General features: G+C 38.2%; 1 protein-coding gene across 1 annotated transcript in view; it reads right to left on the bottom strand.

Annotated features, from left to right (window-relative positions):
• Positions 1–1,222: 1,222 nt before the first annotated feature.
• LOC131847774 (myosin-I heavy chain) overlaps positions 1,223–22,427 on the bottom strand; it is an 88,898-nt gene continuing 67,693 nt past the window's right edge. The window contains exons 16-39 of the mRNA XM_059197421.1: positions 22,063–22,295; positions 21,499–21,736; positions 20,589–20,958; positions 20,259–20,424; positions 19,669–19,825; positions 19,280–19,454; positions 18,658–18,812; positions 17,975–18,103; positions 17,101–17,361; positions 16,274–16,509; positions 15,768–15,906; positions 15,076–15,252; positions 14,595–14,742; positions 13,965–14,136; positions 13,399–13,635; positions 12,940–13,108; positions 8,401–8,586; positions 7,782–7,967; positions 6,399–6,606; positions 5,576–5,708; positions 5,025–5,160; positions 4,126–4,365; positions 3,205–3,408; positions 1,223–2,656 (exon numbers count right to left, since the gene is read on the bottom strand). Coding sequence (XP_059053404.1) covers positions 2,534–2,656; positions 3,205–3,408; positions 4,126–4,365; positions 5,025–5,160; positions 5,576–5,708; positions 6,399–6,606; positions 7,782–7,967; positions 8,401–8,586; positions 12,940–13,108; positions 13,399–13,635; positions 13,965–14,136; positions 14,595–14,742; positions 15,076–15,252; positions 15,768–15,906; positions 16,274–16,509; positions 17,101–17,361; positions 17,975–18,103; positions 18,658–18,812; positions 19,280–19,454; positions 19,669–19,825; positions 20,259–20,424; positions 20,589–20,958; positions 21,499–21,736; positions 22,063–22,295 — 4,578 coding nt within the window. The 3' untranslated portion in view covers positions 1,223–2,533. The remainder of the gene's footprint in view (positions 2,657–3,204; positions 3,409–4,125; positions 4,366–5,024; positions 5,161–5,575; positions 5,709–6,398; positions 6,607–7,781; positions 7,968–8,400; positions 8,587–12,939; positions 13,109–13,398; positions 13,636–13,964; positions 14,137–14,594; positions 14,743–15,075; positions 15,253–15,767; positions 15,907–16,273; positions 16,510–17,100; positions 17,362–17,974; positions 18,104–18,657; positions 18,813–19,279; positions 19,455–19,668; positions 19,826–20,258; positions 20,425–20,588; positions 20,959–21,498; positions 21,737–22,062; positions 22,296–22,427) is intronic.

Raw genomic sequence — 22,427 nt, 5'->3', positions numbered from 1 at the left:
GTATCCTACAATATTATTTACTACATTCATATATGTATGTACAAATTTCCAAAAGTTAAATAAGTCGTAAACTAAAATAAAGTAATACAAAATTATCCAAAGGGATGATAAGTCTTTGGTTCACCAATTATATACAGTCACCTTATAAAAAAATCTAAATAAATAGAACCTAATTGAATATTGCTTGAACTACTAAACAAAATATGGCATCTAAATAAATAATACATAATACTTGATGAGATCAGAAACAAAAGCTTAGCGAATAGTGAATAATATCTAAGCACCAAAAATGTCTAAAATAAAAATATATTTTAGAAGGAATTAACCAAAGATACATAATTAAACCATTGTAATAATATCTCACATGAGAGTGATTCTTATGAACTATTTCATATTACATCCATACCTGTAATATGCGCTCGCGCAAGATTAAACTGCATTGTGTCATGATGATGACAAGCAGATAATACTGGCGCTTTATACTAGCATTGCTATATTTACTACTAAGTTTACAATATCAAATATACTATATATTATAAAATATTGAGACATAACATTGTGCAATATAATGTAATATGTATCATAGAAGATATAATTATAAATACATTTGAAACAATCAGTAATTATTTTGCAGTCATAATAAATTTGCACGAATATCAACGTGCTGAATATAATGTGCTCATAATTTCTATAACAGGGTACATCCTGAGGCAATTATATTAAATCAGCATCATTATTACAGCTGTTTACAAGGCACAAAACAAGATTATAGGAAGTTCACGAAAAGTAATATAAATAGGAAGATTTCTATTGAGCAAATGTAGACACATAATAACATTAAACTATTATAATTAGGACAAGTCATAATTCAAGGGATTATATTTATTACAAGTAAAGCGTCAATAGTATATTTAATACTAGGACGTTTGTGCATGATACAAATATATAATTTATGTGTACAAAGTTTTAGTTGGAATTACAATTTAGGACAATCAACTTGAACAAAATTTAATTAAAATAGAAGTATGCGGATTACTATAGTATGATACCAAATCATACAGTAGTAAGATTTTCTAAGTAAAGATAACATGATATCAAAACTGTGTTCAAGTTATTTGCCAGTATCAATAGCTTAGTTTATTATATTGCATCAATATTTATATTACAAACTTTTTACAAATGATATGACTTGTTCATTTGTGACGATACCAATGAAAATGTTGATGCAATATAGGGCCTTTAAAGAAGTTGCAAAAAAGTAAATTTCTGTCCTAAAGTAGGTACACACGTGTAAGAAATACCGACACATGTATCCGTCTTATTCTTTCTCATACGTGTAGTAATGTATTCGTATTCCAAAATGGACTACTTTTTCAATTGTCTAACTAGATAGTTGATTATTACAGTTAACCTAGAGGGGAGTAGGGTTGATTAACATTATAATTCTATTGAACTCTAGCAACATTCTTAACGCTGAACAAGACTAAACTGCAACATTATTACTTACAACACTTTAACAATTATATTAATACTGACATAATTTTATGGGTATTAAAATTGGAATATAATTTCTATTTTGTATAATGGGATAAAATGCTGAGCTTATTAATATAGGTAATCATTTTTGCTTCCCCGTCTTCTGGCAACTAAAATCGTCCATCCTTTACACTCGAAACCAAACCACTTGAACTTGACCTGTTTGCATGTTGAAGTAAATGCGAAATGTTTTGATATGCATCCAAATTGTTAAGAAAATAATACAGCAAATTAGTTTGTATGCAAGCATAAATATGCAAATTCTTTACCAGAGATTTATATTTTATATCGGCATTTACTTCACCGACTCGATTATAACACTTCCGACACGACAATCCGTATTGCGTTCGACTAGACAACTTCCATGTTCTACATCCAATATTTATTAACTAATTTTAGAAGTTATTTAGTCGTTAACTCACTGGTACCCTCGTTGACAATATGTTAAATTGAATTTTCATGGTTTATTTATATAATATAAAAGTAAATTGAGCCTTTGGCACATCTAAACGCTTCGGCTGACGAGAGACAATTCAAAAACAGATTAATAATTATATCGGTATCCCGAAGATTTCATGTACAATGAAATACGTGGCGTGGGGATCAAATCGTATACAATTACGACATTTTCGTACCAGACCAATACCAGAAATACTAATACTGAGCGATACACAAATCATCTAATATCCTTAATATATCGTTCAGAGACCGTCTGCACATATATTAATGTCACAGTGATATTAGGTGATGCCATTTGATATCCATATATCGCTATGGTTTATTAGGCTTTCGTAGACACAAATATCGCCGGTATACACTGATACGATTTGATACCGCCCAAAAGGGGTATTACTTATCTAGTACAAGGGAATCAGTGAAGATGAGTGAGACATGTCGGTCGGCCCCTGTGCGTAGTCCGTAGCCCGCTATCCGCTGGCCGCAGCCCGCGGTCCGCTCACTGCCTGACGTGGAAGCACTGGCACTATGCGGCCGGGTGTCACGAGGCGGGCGCTCCGCCGGCGGCCGCGCCGCACGGGTCCGCGGGCGGCGCCACCGCCGGCGACACCGGCCCGCGCACCGCCTCAATGTAGTCCTTGATCAGAGTCGCTATCTGGTACGCCTGTCGGACGACACAACCTTATATACGTCGATTATGATTAAGACCGTACATACCGGTCTCGCAATGCTCCACAAATCACATTTATAATTTACAAATCAGTTGTATCCCACTGAGATGAATAGAACATTATTTTTATAATATATTTAATATAAACACTTCTGAATCAATAGTCAAACCAAGAGGAAAAGAAGAATAAGAAAGAAACTTAGCTGTAGATCTTCTATACAACTTTACATTATTAAGATTATGCTAGATACAAACTACCAAATAACATTCATATAATGATTAGAATTAGTGAGTTGAGCAATCATTTTAGAGAAACCATTTACCCTACCCCTTACTGTAGCACCTATCTGGACATTATAGTGAAAAAGTCTGACTCGTGACATGATGCTCTCGTAAATAACAATCCACGTTACTCTTTGATAATGTTTCGGAATCCATAAAGCAAAACGATCAGCATGACTCATGTTATACGGAATGTTTCGATAAAGATGAAGTTAAACATTTAGATTTGGTCGTACGTCACGTGTAAGTATTATACACACCTGATCGGTAGAGAGCACGAGCTTAGCGTGCTTGCGCTCGGCGCGCGTGACGAGCAGCAACGCACGTGGCGCGGGCGACACGGCCAGCAACTGGTCGTGGTCGTGCGACACGAGCGCCGCACGCGATCCACGCCGCAGCAATGTTAGTCCACGCGCGTCCACAGCTAACCACAGCGCGCGTGGCCAGTTCGACGTGAACGATTGCTGAAATACAGTATTTATTGAAAACATTGGTAATACCAAGAACGATCTTGGACAATAGCAGCGCATGTACATGTATGTCCACAATACACACCTTACTTAATTTGCAACTAAATAAGTTATAAATGAAGTAAGGTTACTAGGCACTATGGACACTAGAAAATATCTTGAATAATACAAGCAATAAATGCAACATATTCATAAACGCCTACAAATATTTGTATTTTGGTAATAATTATCGGAAGTCTATTTGCTATTTGTTTAATTGTGTGAACATCACACAAATAGACAAATAGCAAATAATGCACTTGGCGCAATAAATGCGTTTTTTTTAAATAGGTCAGGTCAGTTAGACACTCCTAGCAAATTCAGGCGGAATTTATCACAATGTTTACCAGGGGGAACCGCATGAGGTCAAACTGGCTGACTGAACAATGGGTTCATTAGTTCATATCACTAACAATTTCTTTCCCCCTAAATGATGCGTTAGCGAGGCATGTGAGTACATATGGTAGTCAGTGGACGAGCGTGAGCGCGCACCAGGGGCGCATCACAACAGGTGTATAAACACTTCACGCAATAGATGCGATAGCGAAATGTAAGAGTGCACTATGACGTCACCATCTTGGTGGCCCTGCGGAGGCGGCGAACGGCACCGGGCGTAATAGATGCGTGAGCGAGAGATGTAAGTGTGAGTAAATAAAGACGGTGGGTCGGTACCATGACGTCGAAGATGGTGGCCCTGGTGAGCGGGCAGGAGGCTGCGAGGGTGAGCGCGCGCTGCATGGCGGCGTGCGGCGCGGTGCCGCGCAGCGCGAGGTGGTGCAGCCGCACGGCGGGCGCGGGCAGCGCGGGCCGCAGCCGCGCCGGCAGCACCGCGCCCGCCGCCGCCGCGCACTCCTCGCCGCCGCCGCGGCACTCGCCGCTCACCACCTGCGCGTGCAGCGCCGCCAGCATCACCTGCACACGCACAAGCGGCCACACTCACTATCTGACTTTAAAAAAAATATTATTATAGGTCCGTAATTAAATAAGAAACATACTAAAAGCAAAGTAAGGGTCATGTCTGAAAAATAGGCCATGTTGCCTGAGGTCCGCATTATCCTTAGTCCGCTACCGGGCCCGAGCTAAGCACAGCTTGTATTATGAGGTATTAGATAACTAATAGATATAGTTATGACTACATTTACCAAATACATACATAATATACATTGAATACACCACGACCAATCACTACAAACAATCATACTCTTAAATACACAGTCATGTACCGTGGGAGGAATCGGACCTACGACCATCGGCATAATTAATTTATATTTTTTTGTAATAATATTGACTACTTTATTATTTAACTAACTTGGTTTATTGAGCACAAGACAGAAAAAAATGGTATTTCTAGACATTATATAGATGTGGAGCGGTGTAAAACGGTGACAATTAGGCGTACAGGCGGGGTGTTTATCACCTTTTGAGATTAAATAAAAAAATCTTAAAACAAATACAAGAATAAAACTATATACACATTCCAAAGTCAGCTCAATTGTGACGAATAAACTTCATATTAAATATCTAGCCAATTTTTATTGTAAGATATATGATATATAGAGATAAATACTTACAGCCTCATCGGTTTCAATAGGAAGCCGGTCGTGTCGTACTGAGTGCAGCACTTGGTAATATAATAGCTCCATTTCAGCGACGCACGCTGTGTGTAGGGGTCGCTCGCCAAGGAATAGACGCTTCTTGAATACGAGCCTGGGGTGAAATGGTTTATTATAAAAACACTAATTAACTTATTACACCCTGTAGACACCTGTCAACTTATGAATTGCAGTTTCTATGCTGTCAACATGTTTTGCCTGAAATTGCGTGCAGCTGTATCCATGTAAAAATATTGTATAAGTGCAGTTGTATAGAAATTTGTATGAGCGAGTCATACATATTATGAACCTGGTCGATTATATTGCACTCAATGTGATCTATGTATACAAAGTTAACGTCAGTGTCAAATGTTTTTAATTTGTTTCTAATTTTACCTATGAAATGGTTTTAATTTTTTAAAGTATTAACAAGGAAGCCTGGTTTCACATGACTTGTTGTCGAATTTATGTATGTATATATGTACGACAGCATTATCATAATCAAATTAATTGACGTGTTCAGCATGTACCTGCAGGCGGCGGCGGTGGCGCCGGCTTTCTCCCAACGTGCGAGCACGTCGCCGACGCGCTCGGATCCGCTGAGTGCACGCTCGCCGGTACCCGCAGGTGTGGAATTTGCGCACACTTCGTACAGAGCATAACCTGATGAACATTAGAAAAAAACTGTTAGTATACAGAATAATTCTACTAATAAATGAATAATCGAAATAAGGTTAAAGATCTTTGTATTAATCGATTCGATCGATTTTTTACGATGTAAATTTAGAAGTTAGTTGAGATGTTGGTAAACTAAATCATTACGGAATTACTAGGTTTAAAACGAGTTTATTTAATAGATACAGTAGATAGCGCTCGTAGACCTCGTTACGGAATTGTCATCATACGCGTTCGTAAACTTAATAGATTTTATCTTACACGAATATACTCATAGTAATTTATAACAAAGACAAAATATTATTTGCTATAATGTACTTGCTTAAATAAGCAAACCACTGATTTTCAGGATAGTAGCTCCGTTTTAATAAGTAGGCGTTTAGGCGTGAGTACACGTTAGGTTTAGGTGGGTCATGAGTCTCCGTTACTATTTTCTCCAAGTAAAAAAGGCCAGTTCAAACAGTGCTACGGATATACGGGAACTTGCATGTAAAAGAACATTGCAAATACCTAGTGTCATTTTTAAGTACGTGAAGGTGTTGTGTTGCGGTTTCTAAAGGGCGACAGTAATCACTTACCTCCAGGTGAGCCGTAAGCTCGTTTGTCCCCTGTACTATAAAAATAAATGTGTATTGTGTACGTTTATACTGCAATCCGTGTCTGGTAGTGCGTACTTACCGGTGGCCGCGTCGCTGAGTCCGATCTTCTCGCGCAACATGCCGACGAGCAAGTCTGCGGTGGCGGCGGGCCCGAACACGAGCCCGTGCTGCTTGCCGTCCAGTAACAGCACGCGCACGTGCAGCGGACGCCGCGCCGCAGCGCATAGCAGCTCCTCCTTCGACGGCGCTGCTAGACGCCGCGGCACTTGCGCAATGCTCAGCGCGATCTGACAGTCACAACGTCATTAATAAAGTCAAAATATTATATACTTCTTGATATACACAATATTAATGTAGTAAAACTATATCGATAATGATGTTTTAATGATTGAAACAAGAATTATAATTGTATTGTAATCGAGATTCCACTAAACCGTAAGTTCTATTAAAATAGACCGAATATTCTTTCGTTCAAATCGGATCGACACAAATACAAAACATAAAACAAACTATTTAAGTAACACATCCTTCTAGATGTAGACACAGCATGCATAACTTAATTTTTACACACACAAAATGACACTATACAATAATAATTTGCATTAATAGAGAATTATTTTATAAAGCTTTCTGGTCTGTCAAGAGAATTACAATTTAATGTCCGTTTAATATTACACTGATGCACCGAAAATATCAAATATGTGTCTGACATTAAAACACACACGATATACCGGGGAGTATTTGCTAGTTAGTTCTACACTTAGGTTAAAAGTTTTTCTAACAGTCTGCTACATGATCGTGGAACTAATATACCAATATTTTCTAGAATATCAGGGCAATCGACTATCTCGTGTATGATTTTATATTAAAGTACCAATTCAGATGTTTCCCGACGTCTTGAAAGGGATATAATTCCATAATATTTGAGTCTAGAATTATACGAGGTAAGATGTTTACATTGATTATCCGAAAAAGCAAGATGGTAAAGAATTCTTTTTTGTACTTTCTCTAATCTCATATTGTGAACCTGGTACTTAGGATTCCAAACGGGGCTACAATATTCAAGAATACTCCGTACAAAACTATTATAAAGCAGAATGGCTATTTCAGAGCATTTGAAAAATTTATTTTGTCGTACTATAAAACCTGTAAGTTTAATACCTCTAGTTACTATTGCGCTTATATGTTCGCGGTAGTCTAGTTTTTGTTAATCACTCCCAAGTCATTCAGCTTTTTAGATAAGAATATGGAAGTGTCTCACATATAGGTATGTCACTGAAACCATATAGGTTGAATTTCAGTCGCGTTCGCATAAGGACAGTGAGAACTCTTATAAAAAGTATAGATAGTGCAAAGTACACAGGGCCTCGACAGTGTGAACTGTTATAAAAGAGTCCAAGATCCCCGGACATCGGTGAGTGGCCTGTCTGGAATGTTGGTGTAGTAGTGAGTAGGTAGGTACCTGCTCCGCGCGGCGCGCGAACTTGCCCTCCTCGGGGTGGTGGAGCGCGGCCTGGCGGTACCGCAGGTGCGCGAGCAGCAGTCTGCGCAGCGGCTTGGCCGGCGGCAGCGCCGCGCCCACCGCCGCGCACACCAGCGCCCAGTGCCGCGACGCCGCCAGCGACTGCGGCTCCGGGTGATCCGTAGTCTGGGACACCACACGTACAATACATGTACAATACATACAACTACCCAAAAATGGGCAAGCAATATGCAGGTAACACGCCTGGTGTTTCAGGCGTCCATAGGCATCTATTCGTTCTACAGAAAGACAATTTTACTAAATTATCACTTACTTTAGAACGTTCTATTATAGTGACGATAAGTAACATTTATCTTTCTCTTTGGTTAAGTTCACTCCTACTATTTCCTTAATCTACTTGGTAGATTGTGTCTTGGTCTTCCCCTTCCCCCTCATCCCCAACAAAATTTACAAATTGATCGCGCCGTATCAAATGATCAACATTTTCCCCCTTCTATATATTTGAAAAATTATTAGAGTCAACCGGTGAATCTGAAGACCAGCTGCAACGATAGTACTATTTGTTCGAGGTTAGAAGTCATAGACTATGATACATTACCTGTTTAATGAGTTGCACGTACAACTCGCACAGCAGCGTGTCCTTCTGCAGGCAGCGCTGCAGTAAAGACTGCGCGAGCGCAACGCGGTCGTCGCTCTCACTCTCCTGGCTGCTGATACTGTTGTTGTTCGCCAGATTGGTAGTACTACCCTCGTTCACGTTCAGACCCGCGTGACTCATTATATCCTAGGATTAATGGGTACATATGTATTATGTATAGATTTATAGCTATATGTAATTTATAAATAGCGGATCAAATGATTTCAATACATCAGTCGTATCGCAATACAGCCTATGTATAGCAAGCTACAATATCCTTGTCAACAAGATTTTTATTCACATTAACAAAGTACAGTAATAGCAGTGGGGATCAATGGCATGGTAGCCATTTTTAGTTCGAAAAACGGATTTAGATGGCGTCATTGGTATCGAATGGAATTCAACATTGTTTTGTAATCGTTTAAAACCCAAAACTATGTTTTTAAAAAGGTTTAATCTATTTTTAAAAAGTCATATATAGATGTTAAAATGAAATAATGCGTTTTGAAAAGTAATTTTCATATATTTACTCATTTTGTTGTTGCCCTGTATTTGTTTACAATTTAATCATTGCTAATTGGGGCTTATTGTTTCCAAAATACTTTCATAGATGGCGCTGTTTTCATTTGTATCACCGTATTTTAAAGTTTATTTTATATTTTCAAATAATAAGTACTTACTATATTATTATGATAAATTAAACATAAAAAAAGTTTAAGTAAATATAAAACAGCTAAACAAGAAAACCATATTATTCCAGTAATACTTATTTAGAAAGTGTTGCCATATTAAAAATAAATGCATAGATTTATCGATTTTTTCGAATAATCGATAATAGGATATTACAACGCATTATTCGATGGTGCTTTTAATTAGTCTTTGCAAACAGTAAAATTTCATCATTTTGTATTATACTCTTATTTGGAACGAATTGCAATGCATAATTTTTACTCGACGACGGTAAAATAGAGAGATTTTGACAGGTATGCAAGTACTATACATTTATCTGTTCGCTCATAACTTCGAAACTTGAAGAGGGAAATATTAATTAGATTGATCTGATATAAGTGTACTCTATTATATCAACCTCCACGCGGTCACCCTGGTAATTATAGCAATTAATGACATTAGTGACATAGTTCTTCTATTAAAAAAAATAAATACCTACTTATTGTAATTTAATGAATGAGAATTGAATGTGGTATAGAGTATATAAGGTCAGCTATACCTTTATGAAACCTCAATAAACAAGTGTTATATGGTATCTAAATTACTGACATTGATAGCTAAATATGAGGATCCTCGAATTTTTTAAAATACTCATAAGAAACTTTACAAATACTCGAATTTTGCTTTTGTAGAAGGATATTTTCAACCTTACTAAATTGTACAAGGTTTTGAAACGATAATCATTCATAATACTATGATATATTACTGATCCTAGTACCTACTATTCATGATAATTAGTTTTCGTCCCATGGTGCGTCAAACTGATAGTCAGACCATTGTCCACCGGGTAATATCTCCATTCGAGGGTAGGTTATTCATAATTTATATTATTAGATTTCATCACAAATAAAAATATCGATTTTAAATCGTAGGTTGGTCCATATTTTTTTATTATATCGAAATGACAACGAGTACTGGCAACATACATGAAATGTTAAAAATATAAAATATAGGAATAAAAGAATAGGATAAACGACTTTAAGTCAAATGCTTAAAACATATTTTCACTAGCATTGGATTTTTTAAGACTTTTTCATCATTTAAGTTAAGTAGGTACTTCAACTTTTGAATTGTTCCTGTTCAGAGTTCATTGAACTTCTTATTTTTTTGTCAAACTCAATAATTTAAATGTGTCTAAGGACTACTACAAATATTTAGTAAACTATCGTGTCTTTGAGGATTATCTCATACCAGGTATAACTATAAGTTGTTAAAAACTTGCATATGTATGCGTGTGTATCTTTCATATTAAAATATAATAAACATAGGTACTTGGTGACCGCTTTAATGTGGTATTATTATGTTTTTATTATTGTTATGAATGTAACTTCAAAAAACTAACACTGATTTTATAATTTTTGATTGATTGAGAAAATACTGAAAATTATTAATCAAAATAAAGTACTAAACAGTAGTATTATTTTTATATTTTATTAGAACTGAATGAATATGATGTATGAATAATATGTTTATTGTGCTAATAAGGTTACAGTTTAGTTACTTTCATGTAAATTCATTCATGTAAGTTCATGAAAATGTAACATGGTATATGATATTGTTTTCAGATTTTCCTGACAACAACTTAATACTGAACAAAGTTTAAACAAATAAGAGATGATATTCTAAATCTCCTAGTCATTCAGATGAAGATAAATAACATTTTTACTGTAAAGAACAGGAGTTCAAAAGAATAAGAAATATATATATATATATATGAACATTTTACTGTATAAAATAATAATGCAAGTAAAAATAAGAGAAAAAAGCAGAAGAAAAATCTGTAAATTATTAATCACAATGCAATTAATAATATAATTAAATAAGTAAGAAAGCAACGGACTAGTGATGAGAAGAAATTCCAAGTAATTATATTATGTGTAACCGACTACAAATAAGTTTATGATTTAAGCTCATGATTATTATTATATTGCTTCATCAACAAATCCAGGAATATTTTGTGTACCAGGAATTAATTATGAAATGATTTTGATGAAATATTATGTCTTGATATTGATTTATTTGGAATATAATATAAAAATAACAGAAGTGTTTGAAGTTTTAGTGGTATAACAGACAAGCAGTGAAAGAAATATTATTGTAAATTATTAACAATTGTTTATTCTGTGATTAATAAATTATTAAAAAGTGTTTTATTACCTGAAATAAAAATGTTATGATCTTCAAGTGTTGTGTTCATGCAATGTTAGTTTCACCTCATTCGATTTAAAATGTCAGGAATTATTTACTACATAATGATTTTGTATTAGATGGTAATCATATATATTTTTTAATGCAATGTATAATAATTCCCAGTTACATCAAAAAACTTTGTGTAAATCTATATTTCTCTGTCTATAGACTTTGGTCGTGGAATACTAATAAGAAACAAAATCTAGAGACTGTAGTATATCAGAGCATCCCAGAACCTTGTATTTAAGTCATATAAGGACTTAGTACCTACCTAATACTTGCTACTTTTTTAATCAATTAATAAACTTGATCTCAATCATCATGATGAACAATGATGATAATGTTGAGAATACTGCCAATGATGAATTTTATGGTGGTCATAAATAAATACGATCGTCACTATCGTCAACAGTCATTATTGATCTCATCATCATCACCGTTACCCTCCTTCATCCATATTGTCAAAAGTTACTACCTACTATTATTAACTGAAATGGTAAATAAGCTGACGATCCATCCAACCACGACGCTATCCGACGTACATACATACACATATATTATTAAACAGCATTACGTCATCATGTCGTGCCCGCTATATCCCGCATACGTTATCATTCCGGAGAACATAGATGTTATGTCCAAATATCCTGTAATTTCGCAGCTTAATTTCAACTGAATAACAACTTACATGAATACCAAAAAACTAGCAGTAAAGGCGTAGTTTGTAGATATCGAAGGTTCTACAAATAGGTATAACATCAAAATAACCTACATGTCATTAGCACCGATGTAGTATCCCTGAAAGAACCTACATATAACAGATTGATGGTTTGCAGATATTATTTTCAGTTTTACAAATTGCCAGTTTACCATAATTAACTACATATTGAGAAATAATTATACACTGAAAATTATATGAGGTACCCATATGCACATCAATTGATTATAGCTAAAATCTATCACTATCACATAACAATTTAAATAAAAAAAACCGTATTAAAATCGGGCTATTCGTTAAGGAGCTATTGCTCCTTAACCGATAGCCCGATTTTAGTGCAGACGCGTTACGACATATCTTCGTCGGGAGAAAAAACACACATGCCTAATGTAAAAAAGTAACTGTAACATAGTACATAGATACATAGGTACATTAGCCGTGTCTGTAGACTGTCAGCGAACAATATTATACCTACATTGAATTTTCGATTGTACCCAATCTGGAGTTCGATACAGTTATATATCTATTATGTACATATCTTTGCAAAACAGATGTCATGTAGACCGAATTCTCTGCCATCTATTTTCATGCTTTATTACTAATCACCCACTAGTAATCCGAACTGCTTCAGATATAGCGACATCTAGCGCCTACGGCGGCGAAATAAAATAGCCCGAAGAATAGCCCGAGTTAGGAAGGAACCATTTTCTTGTATGGGATGGGGTATCTGTATGTAATATTATATTATCTGTGGTAATAGTAATAAGCCCGTAGTAGTAAGTCCGTGTTAATCACAGGCAATAACTTAAGCGGATATCGTCGCGAGATACAACTAGTCTTGAATATAATTATAGATACCATACCTTGAATATTTGCATTGCGGCCACCTCCTCAGCCTCGTTGAGCTTGGTGAGGCTGTGCGGCAGCGTGCGGGACCAGCACCAGTAGCCGGCCGGGAAGCCCTTGTAACACTCGCCCTGAGTCTCGGCAGTCATGTCCAATCGGACTCTCTCTAGTCTATGTTTGCTCAGCCTATGAAAATAATTATCAGTTATTAATTATACCCTCGGTGTTCCAGCGCTTTATTACCTCGATTTGCTTGTGCGGGGATGGAAGAGTGCACATTGGAATAGGTGTTTGTGTACGAGGTTGGTAGTGTGCATGTACCTACGCAGCGTGTTGCAGCAGTTCTAGCTGCTGCTGTTTGCGGTGTGTGAGTTCCCCACACAACGTGTTGCGGAGGGAACCTGTTGTATACAGGCATGGAAGAATGCAAGTTGGTATGGGTGTTAATGAGTCTGGAGATGAAAGAGTCGACATACCTGCGCAGTGTGTTGCGGAGGAAGCCGCCGGCAGTAGGATCAGGTGCACGACGTAACAATCCGCAGTCAACGAGCGCCCGCCGCGCGGCACGCAGCGCGGCTGCGAGACGCGATCGTTCTGCCGCGGGAGCCGCCCGTCGCGGAGGTTCTTCAGCCAGCCCGTTGCCTAGAGTGGGACTGTACGCGGCCATCAGCCACGCCGCTTCGTTCTTCTGAGCCGACTCTAGCACTATGCACCTGCAGCCCAATACATAACTTGTTCAGCTGTCACCATACAAGATTATGGCTTCGCAAGGATGCATTACTAGTTTTTGAATTTCACAGCTTGTTCTATACTATAACACGCATGTATTATACATATAACTCTTCCTCTTGAATCACTCCATCTATTGCTGAAAACTTTTTATTGCAATTATTTATTTAGTGATAAAGACTAAATATAATATCAAAGACGGTGGTGGCTCACTGCCCCCTCTGAGTTCTAAATTGTACTCGATTTTTTATTTTATAAGAAAGTATAACGGCATTAATTGTAAGCAAATAAAATTATTATTATTTGTATTCACCTTAATCCATCGTGCTGTCCATGGTGCGTCAAACTGATAGTCAGACCATTGTCCACCGGGTCCATTAGTAACGCCGCGATGTTATTATATGGGTACTCGGCTAGTACCACTTTATCTGCTGGTCGGACCAGTACAACACCTTCTGAACCCACTCCTAGGAGAACGTTGGGACCTGATGCATAGGAAATAAAGTGTCTTTAATATAGTGTATATTTGTCCATTTAACTGTGGTCTTTCAAGCTTTAAAGGTCATGGTGAACGACGTGGCATTAATCAGGTTTAATGGATTAATATTTATGGGACACAGTCACCTAAATACTGCACTGCCGTGTCTAAACTGTGTCAACCTTACATTTTCTATTGTCATTTATTATATAAGACCAATATTTTTAAGTACCATTGTCAGTTGATTATCTGTAATATACATCGTCTCTACCAACAACATCGTATTATTACCCCGCAATAATATTCATACTTAGTGATTTTATTTTGTAGTATGTAATCAGCAAAATTGGTATATCTAAAATTTCTTCGGTATTAAGACGTTACTTATATAATAACTTAATATAGTCTGAATTGAAATAAGCAAAACAAAATAGAACATAATAACAAAAACAAACTACATCTTACCATGTGCCCAGTATCCTTTATAAGTGACAGGGAAGAGTGTCACTCCGTATAGTGGATACTGCATAACGCAAGACAGGTATAGCGCTTTAGCGGTCAATTCGGCACGACCTGCTCCATATTGCCGGTGGGCTTGAGCGAGGATTGTGGCCTGCAAAATACATTTTAATTCATTTGTTAAAAACTGGTTTATTAATAACATGAATATTTCATTGTCTGCAAACGTTGAATAGATTCCTCTTGGGATAAAAAGTGAAAAAAGAAGTAGAGAGAGGCATGAAGAAACAAATCGGTAGAGAGCACATTGAAGAGGCATGAAGCATGAGAGAAATGGATAAAGAGATACGGAACAGCAAGGACGGGTAAGGAAGAAATATCTGTAATAATTCAGACACGTGGAGTATTAGAGACATAGATAAAGATACGGAGCGGCAGCTACGGGTATGGAAGAAAGATGTGTAATAATTGAGACAAGAGTACGTACCCACTGGTGTGCGGGGCGGGCGCGCGCGATGCGCTGCGGCAGGAACTGGTCGGGCTGCGCGTAGTAGGCGCGCGTGTGCGGCGGCGGCGGCGACGGCGGCGGCTCGCCCAGCGACACCTGCGCCTGCAGCCCCGCCAGCTGCAGCGCCACCTTCTCCGACACAGGGAACTCGTCCATCTGAACATACCATCAACGAAACCTTCAGTTACACGAACTTACATCATCCCGCAGAAAGGATGATCTAACAAAATTCGAATGCGCTAAAGTCTTCGCATCATTCTGGGGTAAATAAATACATTTAGATGTCATTGAACCGAAAGGAGACTAGAGAACAAAACCATTAAGAGATGACTTAAGGAAGCAAGGTTACACAAGTTAGTGGAGTTTTGTCAGATGATTAGCTGGCTACATACACTAATACAATTAGTAAATAAGGAATGAATGACGTGATTTTGGGAGTCCTACTCATTCTATAAATACATACATGTAATTAGAACAAACATTAAATTGATTTCGAAAGAGAAATCTTCACAAAACGTTACCTGAGGAAGAACAACCTGCGTGATTGACTGCGTGTTGCGTCAGAGCACGATGCTTAGGAATTACGCTACTTCAATATCAACTGACAGCGCCAATGAAGGCAATGAAGATTGAGATGTGCAACATTAAATAGTTTTTACTACTAAAGTTACCTTGACGACGCTATGTACAGCTTGAGCGTATAGTAGTGCGACTTCAACAGGATCATGTGGTAGTTCACGACCGCCGCGGAACAATCGTCGCTTGAATACAAAGCGATTGTCAGCCGACCCGCCGCCCGGTCCTTGTTGCCTATCAAAACAGAAATATACATAATAAACTATGGCATAACATATCAGTATCAATCCACAATATTCTTGCCCGCAAAGAGATAATAGCCGAGTATTTCCCGATCTCGAGTATTCCCGCGTCCTTTAATTTTGCGTGCTTTATAATTTATAAATCTTAAATGATAAAAAATAAAATTTTAAAAGTAAGTGAAATGAAACATAGGCGCCATCGCGCGCGAAAAAGTGAACAGAATAAAATAGTAAAATGCAATCAGTCACGATTGTGTGCGCTGGCTCCCACGCGCTCCTGAACGCGCATGAAAGAACGTCTCGTGTAAAGGCAGCAATTTACGGGCGAAAACTTTACGAAACATAGAGAAGCTACGTACATCTCCCAGGCGGCGATGACGTCATACAGATAGTGCGTGGCGCGCACGTGCTCCTCTCGCGAGGCTCGCTGCTGGTAGACGGCCCACCCGGCGCGTGCGGCCGCGCCCAGCCCCAGCTTGTCGGCGAGCCGCGCCGCCGCCGCCGCCGCCGTGTCCGCCGGGTGCACGTCGATCGCCTTCGTGCGCCCGTCCAGGAAGAAGAACCGGCACACTATCGTGCCCAGCCGTCGCATCGCCTATAGTGTTGTAACAGATATAGTATAATGTAAACTTGAGCATTGCCGTAATTTGAAAAGTGGAACTTTTTCTTCACTTTTATTCTCTACATACATATAACCATGTATCTTTATAACTCACATATTATGTAAGTTTGGTAATCCGCGGAAGGACTTATGGCGCGGCTGAAGGCAGCTCTTGCCTGATGGATACGACTTTAGTTTGTGGTACCGCTAGGGGTTGGGATATCGACTCAGGTCGTCGTAATTTCGATCCCCGTTTGAATTATATACATTACTATATACATACATACTTATATATACATTTTTTTTTTTTTTAAGTTGGCTATCTGCCATCAGTTCCGGCCCCATTAGCAGAGGAGTTAATGGTAGTTGGCGTGTCAGGATCTCTATTCTTTGGCGAAGTCCCCATATTTCAGCTCGCTAGAAATCTTTCATCCACGACATTCGCTTTTTTTAGTCTTTTTGCTGGGTTATATCTTCAACAAAAAGATTCAAAGTCATTATTATACATATACATATTCTGTAGCTCATAAATCCCTAGCGTTATTTCGTCCGATCTGCAGTATGTTATATAACGCGTGTACTGACCGCGATCTCGACGGTGCTGGGCGGCAGCAGGCGCGGCGCGGCCCCGCGGCAGTTGTCGAGGCACCACTGGGCGCAGTGCGCGGCGCGCGCGGGCGGCGTGGCGGCGCCGGGCGCGGGCTCGGCGGCGGGCAGGCGCGCGTGCGTGCGCAGCCACGCGCAGTAGTAGCGCGCCAGCCCGCGGCTCGGCTGCCACGCCACCGCGCACAGGCACAGCACCAGCCACAACCGCTCCGCCCACTCCTCCACCGGACACTCCGTTATCTGACATTCATTTTATATTCATCTCATTTGCTGACAACTATACTTAGTAAACATAAGAATATTGTTATTACAAAAACTTAAGCACTATCGTTGCCCGCTAACTACCACTATCACAGCGTTAGATTGGCTGGAAGAGATCTTTTGCAGAGATAAGCCCTTGCTCACATTTTTTTATAATTGTCTTTATTTATTAATGTAACATCTTTAGTTATTAATGTTCTTATATACTTTATTGCACAAGTATATAAGAAAAAACCTGTTAGCTTTATTTAACCAAATTTATAGTTAGCTACAAAGTTAGATAAAATGTGGTTATTAACGGTTAGTTATTCGACTGCAACAAAGAAAAAGAGTAAAAATCTGAGTTTATATTATGTGTAGTTTTTTTTTCAATATAGGAATATATCTGGTCTAGATGATTAAACAACTATATCCTCTTTCATGTGTCCATTAAAATAGTTCAGTCAAATACTTGTTTTTGGAATCTATTATTTCACTGTCGGGCTTTCCTTATATAATGGCAAATATATTTTTTAGTCATGAATTAGGTTTATATATCTAATACTCATCTTCATTATCTATCTGCGCTGAGCGGTAGAATAAAGTCGCTTACCTGTCTTACGCACTGAACTAGAATTTCATCTCTCAATTCTTCGCGTTCCAATCCTTTGCCTATTATAGACTGTATCACTTGAGTTTCTTTTTCGGTAGTCAGTTCCCCGCGCATATACCGACACAAATCCTATAAAAATAAAATATTGTGGTATACTAAACAGTTAAAATAGTGTTGAGAATAAATGTAAATAGAAAAGTAATTTGCGTATTGATGAAATACAAAGGTAAGATAATGTTAGATTAAAATGGTAGTGCTTATGGACTGATACTATATATAATTTTCTACTACAAGTATATATATATACATCTTATTGCATTGTTATATACTCGGCGAACCTCATAGTTTAACCATACAGTCGTCATTATGCATTGGTACGTTGGGATGAAATTTTGGCCTATACATTTCACTAAAATATATATTTTCATCTTAACAATTACATAGATCTAGACAAAAATAACCAAGTGACAAATAAATAGTTATTACCATATTAACGTTACAAACGCGGGTTTTTTAAATTTTGGATAGATGAATGATAAAATTTTGATACGCAAAACTACTAAATGGATTTTAATAAAACTTTACAATAACACAGCTTATACATCAGAATAACACTCTAAACTACACGCAAGTGAAACCGCGAGCTTAGTTAGTTTTAAATAAGATGTTAGTAACATTCATACCCGGAATATGTTCACCGCAGCAGTGATGCTATCCGGATCATGTAGCTGTATGTGTGAGGTGGGGATATTGTTCCCTTTATGATAGGTAATCATCTCCTCTTTGGTCAGTACCTCCATCGACTTGCTTTTGCGTGTGAGTGTTGCCATTATAGTACCTGTTGTAAAATTGAATACTTATATTGTAACACTAACATATCTAATTAACTCTGATACAAAACAGAATTGGTGGAGTAATGGAGACTACACCGAGTAATGTACGGTATCATGGTGTATGTGGTTGGAAACCATAGCGAATACATGATGAGTATGCAATCGTCCTCATCCTTCACTAATAATTTGCCACCTTATATCATTATTATAGCAGCTTATATCATTAATATTAGCAGAAGCAGAATTATTACTCCATAAAAATGAAAAGAGAGATATACAGAGAGCGAGAGAGAGAGAAACATGTGGTACTATCTCTTTTATTCTTAACTTAATTTGGTTGACATTAACAGCAACTAAATTCTTTTGATTATTGTATTTGTATACGCAATCTCAAGAATTTTATTATTATTTCATATGTATGTCCTTACTGTAGTCTGAATTAAATAAATATAAAATACATGATGTGTCTTACCTTCAGGCGATCTCGGGTGATCATTAAAGTAGAGTTTGGCAAACTCCGCGAGATCGTTAGTGGCATCCGGTGGCGGTGTGATTGGCGGCACTGCACTCGCCGGCGGAGACGAAACCTCTAGCTGGTGCAGACGACGCTCCACGCGCTCTTTGCGACGAGCATTGCGTTCTGTATTCTATTTGTATAGTAATACAATTTTAAATTATTTATAGCCAAATTATTGAGAATTGTTGTGGTAACACATGTGGGTTACCGTTTATTTGGTTATAGCTATAATATGCTACATTGATGATGTATGAAAGTCAAGAATAATAAACTGAATATTTGAGTCTTTTTTGTTTATTAGATGCTAATGATTATTGTATTTATTATACGTGAGATGTACTTACGTTGGAGTCGCCGTTGAGAAGCGGTGGTGGGCTGATACAGGTATCCATGGATACGGGCGGCGGCGGTGTGGGGGTAGTTTTTCTCAGTGCACTCGCAGGGGGAGGGGGTAAAGGTGCGTCCGGCTCTGGTTCTGGCTCTGCTTCTTTAGTTGATATTCTGTGGTAGAAACCAAAAATAGAATATATGCATACCCCTGGATGCACGGCCGGTTTGAAGATAATACTATAAAATCACAGAAATAATCACACAACGCCAACTAGCTCTAAGCTAAATGGAGCTTGTGTTATGGGTACTAGACAATTGTAAGAGTACGTAGATAAATTTTTTTGAATAATTTTTTTTTTGTAAAGACATACATAATATACATAGAAAACAGACCGATACAACCATACTCATAAAAATAATCCAATAAGAAAAAAATAGTTATATTTGTATACATGTTATATTTATACTTAACGATAATTTTTATGAGTTTTCGCACAATACAATTCAATTTAATATAATATTAGTGGCCACTAGTATAATGATTAAGTGACTGTATATCATAATGATGTAATAGATTAGCAGTTCAATATTGAAATTGTCTTACCCGTTATTGTCCGAAATTAACTGCGGTGGCGGTGGGGGAGACATATCCTTAGTGGTCTGCTCGGCGATACGCGGTATCACTGCCTCGTAGATAGGCTCTTTGCCATTCAATACCGTTAATTTGCCGTTCGGTATGATACCATTTGTTAATTCAGGAGGAGTGATATCTGTAGAAATTTTATTGAATTAACAGTCAAGTACTTTTGTAGATATTTGACTTGACTTAAACGATTAATTAATTTCGACCCCGGTTGACTTGGAATTGGGGACCGATCGGAGGTTCTAATTAATGTTATGTGCATAACGAAATAAATATGAGTATGGTAAATACCTTTGGTAGCAGGCGGCGGTGGTGGCGGATGAGCTGGCTCCGGTAGCAAGCAGGGCGCGGGTGGTGATGGGAACTCTGGTGATTGCTCTGTCGATGGCTCCGGGGGCGGCGGCGGCATTATCAGCGAGGACGTCATCGAGTCACCGTTCGACATCGGCGACGCGCTTCCGTTCATTGATGACGTCATGCCATTGATTGATGACGTCATCGGCGGCGGTATCGGTAACGACGGTTGTATAATAGTGTGGAGCGGCAGAGATGTCGGGGGTGGTGGTGGGATTGCTTCGGAAGGTGCTCCGTCGGGTTTCCTTTGCGCTTCTGTGTGCGATTTACTCAGCTCGTTCATTTCAGAGGCTAAGACGTGCTCCAACTGATAATGCAAGGAAAATTGAGATCTATATTATGTAGTTTTAACTGATATATTTAGTATATAATCTCAGTACGACTTTTAACGAAATTTGTCAGTTCCTTATTCTAATGGAATTTTAAAGCTAAATGTACATTATTGATAACATCCTTATCACACAGAATTTCCAAGAGTATGCTTCTGAATGCAGTATTCAAAATCTTTAATTATTTCGTATATACATGGATGAAAATTTTTAAAGTAATTCTTATTGCATTCTTTATTGTACTTTGTAGTATAGAAAACACTAGTATAGAATTATTTAATATAAAATAATATTATTTAATTATTTAACTCTAAAACACATCACCCTAATTAAGGCGAGGTGTCTTAGAGAAAATATTAAATCTATTACATATATATAAATGGCTAAGAGATTTTTTTATAGATAAAAATACTCTTAAAAGAGTTGCCCGTCTGCGCAGGAATTTCATTCATGACAGACATTTTTGATACTATTGTAAATAAATTGACACAAAATTTTACAGATATTATGAACCATACCTCTTGATGCAGATCGTCCGCAAGTCGCTCCATAGAGTCGCCGATTTCGGCAATTGTGGGCTGGTGATGGTCAGGTTGGCCATCAGGTGCTCCACGTTGACTCGGGACATCGGCCAAGAAGTCAAATAAGTTATCCAGATTTACGGAATCCGCTCTAGCTGTGGCACACGATATACCTCGTAGTTGGTCTGCCATTGTTTCCAATTCTGCTCGTTCCTGATTCGCTTTTTCTGCGAGACTGGGAAATAAATATTCGTTAGATATAAGATCTAAATATTACATAATTAGGAAAGCATTGGCTTTACTAATTACACAATACTGTTCAATAACAGATACCTAATTAATTTATCAAAATGTCCAAACGGAGTAACAGTATTTAATGACATTAAATTTTGAAATTTAATCTAAGCAGCAGTAGTATGTATACCAAAGCATAGCAGGGGTTGGTTATTGGATATTGCAAACTTTGGTTTGGCCCCGAACATTGCTACGTGTTTTCCTTTTTTATTTGAGAAATATTAAGTGATAAAAGAAGAGTGAACAACATAGACGGTATCAAGGCACCTGTTCCTCTCCTCCCGCAGGCGTATCTCCTGGTTGACGCGGCGCATCTCCCGCAGCGCGGCGGCGACCTCCCTGGCGAAGGCGCCCCGCAGGTGTCGCTGCAGCGTGAGCGCGGCGCGCCGCAGCCGCAGGAAGGCCGCGCGCTCCTTCCAGCCGCGCCACGCCGCCTGCAGCACCACCGCCGCGCTCCGCCACTGCACGTACTGCCGCCGGCTCAACGTGCCCTTGTACCACTGATGAACCGACGACCGCACACCGAGGTTAACTTCCGATCATATAGATCAGTGTCTCCGCACTCCACAGCGAGGCGATTCGATCGTTAAGGAGGGCAATTCGAAATTTAAAATTATATGGAATGTCAATTA

This window comes from Achroia grisella, unplaced genomic scaffold (assembly GCF_030625045.1).
Source record: "Achroia grisella isolate CSIRO2021 unplaced genomic scaffold, CSIRO_AGI_Agris_v1 utg540, whole genome shotgun sequence".
NCBI lineage: Eukaryota > Metazoa > Arthropoda > Insecta > Lepidoptera > Pyralidae > Achroia > Achroia grisella.
Note: the sequence above shows the minus strand (reverse complement) of the source record. Positions and strands in the feature narration are given on the sequence as shown.